The following is a 9,567-nucleotide window of genomic DNA, read 5'->3' as shown; positions in this document are numbered from 1 at the left end:
CAGACTCATTTCTTCTGGGTCCCAGATCAGTGCTTTAGATAGTCTGATATACCAATTCATGATTATTTGGTGACATACAAAGAAAGAAAAAAGTCATACTTCCCTCACCTCCACCCAGGTTGACATTTTGGCTAATGTGACCAAAGTCCAATAACCAAGCTTCAGGAAAATGTCAAAATAAACACTTTTCCCCCAAACCCTCCCCAAGATGGGGCCCGCTCTAACCTTTGGGGACAAAGGGGCCCACCCTAGCCTCAGCAAAGTTTTCCTATCTTTGACCTTGAAAAAAAGACTTGGCATATATATATATATATATTTTAATGGTTCATATACCTCTATCTTCTATAGTAGAGACCAAAGCTAAGGAAAGCATTGTTCAGTTCACTGATGCTCCTAGACCTCACCAATCCTTTCCTTGAATTTCACTTAATTAGTGTCCAATACAGAACTAACTGCTATCAGGATAAGCCTAGTTCATTCAAGAAAATAAACTTCCCCAGATCTGAGTAGCAACACACACAACCATGACTAGCATCAAGTCTCTCTTAGCGGCTTATCTACCTGGAAAGTAAGATTATCACCCTCACGATGTCATTGGTCCTCTTCAAGAACAAAGGATGAAAAACAACAGTTTAAGAAACACAGAACTAGAATCACACTTCTTAGAATCCAAGTCTCCGTCACTGAGAGGCTAGGATCTTGTCTTGATAGGTTGATGGCTACCACAGAAGACGGAGCTGGACACTCCAGTGGGAAAAATTCATGGATCTTCAGGGTGAAAAGATGGTATTTGTGTGGGCATGGGAAACAAAGCTTGTGCAGCCTTAGTCATATTCAACTAGCCACTCCCTCCCCCCTTAACCTGGTTAACCCCTAGATTGGAAATATATCTCTGAAACACCAAGCTAGTAAAAAGGAACGAGGAAAAATGACAAAGATCCCTCACTTTGTTACAGATCAAAGCTCTAGTAAAGTGATCTCCAAACTTTTTTGATTCTGTACCACTATCAGCATAAAAGTTTTGAGCACACATCCCTAATGTGAACATTTATAATTGTATATATTTAATTGTATAAATAATAAAACCTATAAAAGTAAATGTTAATAATGAGCTAATGATTAATTATTAAGCCTAAAGTCAATAGGGAGCTATTAGAATTTATTGAGTAGGCCTGTACTTTCAGAAACCTCACTTGGACAGTTGTGAATTGCAGGGGGAAATTGAGGCAGGGAGACCATTTAGGAGGCTACTGCAATAGTTCAAATGAGGTGATGTAGATAAAGGGGACAAAATGGGATTGATGTTTATGGAGATACAGATTTGCCAACAGACTTGAAATGTGTGGTGAAGAGTGAGAAGTCAAAGATGACTGAATTGTCAACTTGGGAGACTAAAAGGCTGGTGGGACCTCTTACAGTGATGGGGAAATCTGGGAGAGTGTGAAATAAAAGGTAAGGTAAAAAGATCTGTGATTTGTCACAACCCATCCATAGCTATTCAAACTGTACAACTTATGATGCCCTGCCCGAAATGAAAAAGGAGACAGGGCTCTCTTACTAGCCCTGGATCAAGCAGGAGCACTTTGGTGCCTATCACAGCTCTGGGAGCGATCTAGGGAGAGGTCAAAGGAACAGTATGGTACGGTGAGGAAAGGAGAATTCTCCATATACCATCTGTAACAGCTAGAGCTATGGGCGCCCAGGTAGCAACATAACTCCCCTGAGAGTCCAATGCCTAGCTCAGAAGGGGCTGAAACAATGAAAGAGACAGACTAAAAGAATACTAGTGGGGAAAAGGGGTTAAGTGCTACTGGATTAGAAATAACTCTCATGGCTGGCTCTTTGGGGAAGGTGAGATATTGATCACATAGCCCTTGGGTCAGGCACAACCCTACCCCCCCCCCACCTTCGGAGCCCATTGCTTAGTGTGTCAGCAGGAGTTTGATAGAGATCTGTCCCAAAGAGAGTCTCTAACTGTGGAATATTAAGAGTTCTTGGAACTCACATAGCTAAACCCTCTCTCATTGGACAGAAGAGGAACTGGAGGTAAGAGATTAGCAGAAATTTAAGAAGTGCCATTTGTGTACACAAGAACAAAACCAATATCACTGCCAAAGTTTCTTGAAAAAAAACCTGGGGGTTTATTGATTTCTAAACTGCAAACAGTCGTTACAAAAAGATTTTTCTTTAAATAAACTCACACAAAGGAAAAAGAAATAGAAAGCATCGGTAGTGAACAGTAACAGGAAAAAAGTAATTACATTCATCTTTGTGTATGTATATGTGTGTGTGTGTGTGTTTGAGTTCTGTTTACACTAATATTGGAAAACTAAAGACCTGGAATACTGAACCACAAATGTGTGCTCAAAATGTCGAGTAGCACGTGGGAAGTCCGAGGGTTTCGTTTTTGTTCTTTCCTTTTTAGAAGCTATACAAAAAAAAAAGTTGCTTTCCTTCTTTACTGTTTTATTGTTTTTACCACAACTTTTACATACATTCTAAGTCCTAGCTGTGTAAGGTCTAGAAAGAAAGAAACTCAATTTGCAGTCCAACACAGGGGGGGGAATTTCTAAAATAAATAATCCAACAGTTTTTTGCATTTTTTAAATTAATTTTTCATTTTTTTTAAAATAAAATAACCAAAAGGTGTAAAGTTACAAAAAAAAATGTCATTGTAGTATAATATATTAAACTGTGGAAAAAAAAGGAAAAAAGACACTTCACAATCTTAAGATTAATATGGAAGAATCATAATTTAAACATAAAAGAATATATTCTATGGATTTGTCATCCCGATAAATATGAACAAAATTAACAAAAAAAAGCATAGTTTGGCAATAAATACGTTTTTTGATAAGTTAAATAAGCTTTTTTTTTATATTGTGTGCAGTGACAAGCAAAATTTTTGCTCTCCAATTTCTGAAAGTTATACAGTTAAAAACCCAGAAAAAAAAGCATGGCGTGAGTGCTATAACAAGAGTCCTAACGTACTTAATGTACTCTAGAGCAAAAACCATTATAGCTACTTCTACTGGAAATCGTTTTACACAGAAATTGTATATGGAATGAATACCATTCACCACTCACCCCTTATACTTTCTCCTTTTTTTTTCTTTTTATAGATGTCACATATATACTGGGGAACTTTTTAGCACCAAAATCAAAAGTCTTTCATGGTCCACCTAGCATTCGCTTCCTCCCTCCCCACTAAAAAAAAACATAGAATAAAATTTTAAATCGTTCAAGTCCCACATCTTTGTCCATTCTCAGCCTTCCTTCCTGCTGACCTGCAGAGACCCAGGCAAGATTAGTCAACAAGGGGAATAGGAGGGATGGGATGGGAGGGGAAAGGATTCAAACGCTGCCAGCTTTCTACATGCTTCGGGGCCTGGTGGGAATGGTCCCAGGGAGAGGAAAGGAAGGGAAGGAGTTTGGGGGGAAAGTGGGAGACTGTAATAGAGGTCCAGTTTCTCCTGGCCAGTGGAGGGAGCTGCTGATTCCAATGATCCTTTTCCACTCCCCAAAGCCCCTTTACATTTACCCCTCCTTCCCCTTTACATTTGAAGGGCAGAGTCAAGAAGGCCCACTGGTGCCCTCTGCAGCTAGAGAGGTAATATAGTCACAGTGGAAAAAAAAAGTTAGGTTTAAAGGCACTAAGTTGTTTTTGTAAACTGTTACTGCTTTTTGCTTTTGTGATTTGGCACTTAAGGCTTAAGCCAGAGAGAAAGGCGACTACCAACAGTTGGGACTTTTGTCTTTTTATGAAAAGTGGGGTAGAAAATTGATGAGGAATTGGGGGAAGAGGTTCAAGCTAGAGAAGGCTACAGACAAATGGACTTGTCATTATGTTAGGTGGGACAAAGAAGGGGCAAGGAGTGGGGGGTATTCCAAGGCTAGGGGAAAGGGGTCGAGCTTAACCTTGTTAATGTAGAAAGGGTTGTAGGGAAATTGATGAGGACAGAAGAATCTGGGAGAGGGGAGGGGATTGAGGGAAAAATAGGAAGGGGTAAACCCTCCCTGCCCTGGTTAGTCATCTGAGATAGAGAGTCTGCTGAAGATGGGGAGGCGCCTTGAGTTGTCCAAGGTTGGGGAGTCTGAACCACTGTGGCTACTGCTGGAACTGCTCAGGTAGCCCTCCTGGTCCGAGAGGGAGTCCTGAGGGCTGGGAGGAGAGTCAAACATGTGAGGGGATTCTGACATGGGCCGGAAGAGGAAGGTGGTTGGCGAGCCGCCTCCAGGGACCCCCATGCTTGGGGCAAAAAGGCTGGCCAGCTCCTGGCTGGAATAGGCAAAGGGGTTGTTGGCGCCATCGGGCAAGGTGGGTGAGCCCAGGAGGTCATCCGCACTCAGAATGGGAGGTGGGGTGATCGAAGTGGGGCTGTCCAGCAGCCCCGTGGTAGCAGCAGTGGCGGCACTGGGGAAGCCAGAGAAACTGAAGCTGTGGTGGAGGCGGGGACGGTCAGCAGAGGGGTCCCGGCCCCCTGCCAAGGCCCTGCGCTCCTCAGCATTGTGGATGAAGTGGCATCGGGGGCCATAGGGGCAGAAGCCAATGGTGTGGAAGGTACGGCACAGCTCTGTTTTGTACTTGGGATGGCGCGTGAGGCTTCTTAGCTCATGGATGCCATGGGCAAACTGGCACTTGTCTCCATACTTGCAGGCACCATTCTCCTCGAAGGGGCGGCATAATTCTGTCTTGTAGCGGCTGGAGTTGACCTGGCCTCCCCCGGGCTGCTTCTGAGGAGGCAGGAGCCGCTCACCCCCCTCCGAAAAGGAGCGGTCCCTGAAACGGCTGTCCCTGGAACTGAGAGCCTGGGACGGCTCCCCTGCCTTCAAGCTGCTCAGGAGCTGGTTCTGGTGGAACTTGGAGCTGGGCAAGGTGACCGAGTGCCTCCGGGGAAAACCCCCACCTGCTGGGGTACCTACTGCCTTCCTGTCCAGCAGGCAGCCCCCTGGGCTGGAGGGACTGTAGTTGAGCATCTTGTTATTCTGTATGGAAGAAGGAGAAGAGAGGGAGGGGAAAAGGGAGAAGAAATGAGATGAAGAAGGGAGGCAAGGGGTTTCTGCCAAAAACACAGCACACCCCAATTTCCCAGCAAACTGTACCCCAATACCCCTTCCCTTCCCTCCTTAAGCACAGGTACCCAAACTCTCTCAGCCAGTCCCTCTAAATATCTCTTCATCTGCTCTCAACAAAAGTACTTCTCACTCTACACAGTCCCTCTAGGTTTCTATGCAGTCCTCACCTTAGTCTCAATCAACAGGCAATCAACAAACAATCAACAAGTATTTATTAAGTGCTGGAGATACAAGTACAAAGAACGAAACAAAGCCTACTGGCAAAAATATATTCTCTCTCTCCTCCCCCCACAACTTTAACAATGTTTCCCTGCCACACCCACTGCCACTAGAGTAGCCCCCCAAAAATTGCCTCCCTCTTTATTTCATCAAAATGCAACCTGTTTGGCACCCCAGACAGACTTGAAGCCTTCCCAAAGGAATCCAGATTTCTGGAGTGCCCCCTAAAAGTCTTAGGGGCAGCAACCCATCAGTTATGTTCCCCTTTACCCTTCATCAGTCTTTGCTGCCAGCCCCTACACCCCCTGATGCCTGCTCTTTTTCTCCTATAACTTGGCCTCAAAGTTCCTTCAATTTCATCCCTTCCAAATACTTTCCCCATCAAGCAGATCTTTAGACTTCACTAGCTCTCTACTTCTAGAGACTAGCTGGGTAGCAAAACACAGAAGGGGCAGGGTAGAGTGGTGGGAACGGGTATCCAGGGAAATAAACTCATTGATAATCTGTAGACACATGTTCTTGTCCTGAACATCTTCCCATCATAGTTCTACATCACCACCCCTTCCTCTGCCCACCCCCAACCCTGTGAGGATTCCATTGCAATTAGTCTTTTGGCTGCATGCTAAAACAGGGCAGGATAAGGGCACCAGTGTTTTAATATTTAAAGGAAAGCTGCAGATGGAAGGGGGGGGAAAGGCAAAAAAAAAAAAAAAAAAGAGGAAGCCTCAATCTCAAGTCTCACCCCTTCACTCCCCCCCCCATCCCATCCTTCCTTCTATCCTGGGGGGGAAATTTCACACAGACAAGCTTCTGTCCCACAAATACAGCCCCCCTCCAGTCACACCTGTTGAAAAATATACCCAAAATTTGGAAGTGGAAGGGGAGCTGGGCTCTCAGCACCGTGTGAGTGTCGCTGTGCAAATTTAACGTTTGCCCCTTCAGGTCAGCGGCTAGAAATAAAGGCGAACCCCAATGCACAACCAATCCGGCCAAACCGATTACGGCTTCAGAGCTAAGAGCCGAGTTTCCAACAATGGGGCTCATTTAGAAAGAGGAGGGGGAGGGGAGGGAAAGGAGGTGGGGGGGGGGGGGGAGAACATCACATCAAAGAAGGACTGAATGGAAAAGTTCCCAGGTGGCTGAAAGTAACAGCGGTAAAGAGGTAGGGCAGCAAGAAAGGCGGAAAACTTATTCTCTATTTGTGTGTGTGGGTGTCTGTGTGTGTGGGGGGGGGGGTACGTGTGCGTTCAACTCCCTGTGATTCCTTGCACTTCTAGCTGCAGCCGTGTGAGCAGCACCAACAGCGCGAGCAAATTGGGAAAAGTTGCAGCAAACAAGACCAGACGTGTTTAAAATGTAGTCAAAACACTGTAGCAATTAAAAGTGGCTGAGCAACTTCACCCTTTCAGATGGGGGGAGGGGCACCCACGGCTTCGCTAAAGAAAGAAAACTTGAAGCGCCAGCCAATTGCTACATACACTGACTGCTTTCCCACAATATTCCCCCCTTGAAACTCTGGTTAACTGCTAAACCACCCTCCCTTCTGCAAACTTCATAATGTCCAAGGTCACATTCAACTCAACTCTTGGAAGTCTATGCAAACTTCTTGAAAGGGAGACTATTGGTCACAATGACGCTCGAATTTCAGAAATCAGCGTTTCACATGATACCCAATTCAAACAGGTTTCTAGATTTGAAAATGTCTCCAGCCAGCTCCCATTCCCTAAAAGTCGCTGTACCTACACTCCCCTTCCAGGCTCCCGAGGCTCCCGGAAAGGGCCAGCTTTGCCCAAATGAAAAGTCTCCACGAAGTCCCGTATTTTCAATAGGAAGAACTGCAGGGTCGTCCAGACGAGACTTAAGACACAACTCCTCTGCAAATTCGTTTGGCAACATCCTTTCTGATCTATCTCAACCATCTTTCCCCCCCACATCAAGCCCTCTCGCCGCTCCGCCGCCCCCAGACACGACCAGACTCTCCTTGGGGAAAGCAACTCGCACTGAATCCATTTTTAAAACAAAATGGAAAAGAAGGTGAACCCAAGTTTGACAAGAATTACAAATCAGAGAAAGACACTTTAGGGGGCCGGGGGACGGAGCCGCGTCAGTGTACTTTGAACTTCTTGTGAAACGAATGCAGAATTACATAAAAAAAATTTCCAAAAGTCTCTTTTACCATCTGAAGAGAAAAGTTATCGGACAACCGCAGATTCCCCCCTCCTCCCATAGGGCTGCTTTTTAAAAACCCCATTCTATTTTTTTTTCCTGAACTTTTAAACAACAACCAAAAAAAGGCAAAAGAAAGATCTTCTACAAGATGTAAATACAGGTAATAATGGGAAAGAAAAAAGTCTTGCCTCTCTATCCCTCCTCCCACTTTCCAGGAGCTAAAGGTTTTGTTTTTAAGCAAAAGTTTAAATGGGGGGGGGGGACGCTTTGACCCGGTTTACCTTGCATAAAACTTCGCTCAAGTCGAAGATGGTTGCAGACACCAGAGCTGTGGTCATCTTCGAAGTTCAAATAAGGGGAGGGGGGGTAAAATATATATATATATAATTTTTTTAAAAAAGAATCACAGTGTTGGTAAGGTACAGCCTCCAGTTTCTCTGGGTTGTGGAGTTCTCTTACACCCAGCTCCAACCACCCCCTCGGCTTTTAGACTCTCCCAGGCTGCTGAGCTTTTAAGGCCCAATTTATAAAGTTTCAAGACTTGCTAGCTGGAGGAGGAGCTTTAAACTCATTTAAATGAGGAAGAGGAGGAAAAAAAAGTTGATTGACAACGAGGTTGAATCAGCCATGCGGTCAAACGCAGGGGAAAGAGAGGGAAAAAAAAAACTTTCAAAAGAAAGAATGGGGAGGAGAGAAAAGCAAAGAAAAAAAAACCACACTTAAGCCGTACAACTTTTTTTCAGAGGAAAAGTTTAGAGTTCACTCCCTTTGCCGCATGTACGTTTTAAACACACCTAGAGTTAAAAAGAAGGGGGGAAGGGGGGCGGGGAGGATGGAGAAATGGACAAAGTTTTTTTTTTCTTTTGTCAGTCTCTGAATGTGATCCGTGACGTCACATTTATTCCACCCACTTTTTTTTTTCTTCTTTTCTGGAAGGCAGTATCAACTTTCTCTTTTTTGCTGAGATCTGAATCGGGTCTCTACTTGTTGCAGTTTCTGCACCCAAAAAAAATTTTTTTTTTTGGCCTTATTTTGAAAACCTAAAAAGTTCTTGTCCGTCCTCACTTCCGTTTCTTCCTTCTCCCCCTTTTTGTAAAAGGGGAGAGGATTTTGAAAGTTTAGATGCTTTCAAGAGCTTTTTAAGTTTTCTCTGAGGCGACGGGGAGGGGCAGCTAATAGAGACCCAGGCAAGTTTTTCTTTTTTTAATTAGGTCTCATTTTAAAACCTAAAAAGTTGTCGTCTGTTCTTTCCCTTTTATTGCCCTTCCCTTTTTGTTGGGGGGGGGGGGGGGTGGGTTTTTTTTGTTTCGTCGGGGGGGCATTTTTAGTCTTCCCTGAGGCAGGGCCATAGAGTGCAGAAGGTGTCTGGGGGTGGGCGGTGGGGATGCACAGCAAGCCAGGGAAGTTTTTCTTTTTCTTTCCGCTTCTTGAGAATTCCCTTTCGGCCGCTGGGGCCCGAAGTGGATGGCACGATTCGCGTCCGCATGCCTCTGCACTCCGGCCGCCAGGTTTTGCAGGATGCCTCCCTCGCTTGGGGAGTTTGCAAGAAAAACGGCCACTCCTCTGGGTCTTTTGCCTGCAGCGACTGCTTCTTCTTTCTCCCCCACTCTTTTAAGCGACTGGATAATTTCTTTCACTTTCTCCTCTCTCCTCCAAGGATTCCCAGCAAAGACAGTCCCAATCCTTCACTAAGCCGGCCCTTGCAGACCCCTCAAAGTTTCATATCAGCCCTCCATTACAAGACCCTCCTTTTCCCCGTGGTCTCCCTCCGCCCCAAACCTGAGAATAAACTGTCCTTTACAACTGAGGTTTGGGGAAAGGAAAGAGAGAGTCCTCTCTGACTATCCCACTGTGCCTGAGCCCCTCACCCTACCCCTCCTAACCTAACTCTGCCCGACTGAAGCCAACAGATGGCTTTTGGGTGTCTTCAAGGGTTGGTTTCACCCTGGGTGTTTTCTCTGTTTTGGCGGGACGCAGAGTATGGGGCTCTCAGGCCGAAACTTGTTCGTTTTAAAGTTAAAAAAAAAAAAATCCACTCGTTGCTGAAGTTTTACCCCTCGGGGTTTAGCACAGTGCTTGCCCGGCACATAGTAGGCACTTGTT

General features: G+C 45.2%; 1 protein-coding gene across 1 annotated transcript; it reads right to left on the bottom strand.

Annotated features, from left to right (window-relative positions):
* Positions 1–2,117: 2,117 nt before the first annotated feature.
* ZFP36L1 (ZFP36 ring finger protein like 1) lies at positions 2,118–7,999 on the bottom strand. The gene is made up of 2 exons (XM_069092010.1): positions 7,746–7,999; positions 2,118–4,986 (listed from the first exon to the last, which is right to left on the bottom strand). Exons 1-2 carry the CDS (start codon positions 7,800–7,802, stop codon positions 4,027–4,029), a joined length of 1,017 nt encoding a protein of 338 aa, XP_068948111.1. The 5' UTR covers positions 7,803–7,999; the 3' UTR covers positions 2,118–4,026.
* Between the last annotated feature and the right edge of the window lie 1,568 nt (positions 8,000–9,567).

Source organism: Petaurus breviceps, unplaced genomic scaffold, assembly GCF_028583685.1.
Source record: "Petaurus breviceps papuanus isolate PSGF00001 unplaced genomic scaffold, PetGlider_PUasm1.0 189, whole genome shotgun sequence".
Classification (NCBI taxonomy): domain Eukaryota; kingdom Metazoa; phylum Chordata; class Mammalia; order Diprotodontia; family Petauridae; genus Petaurus; species Petaurus breviceps.
Note: the sequence above shows the minus strand (reverse complement) of the source record. Positions and strands in the feature narration are given on the sequence as shown.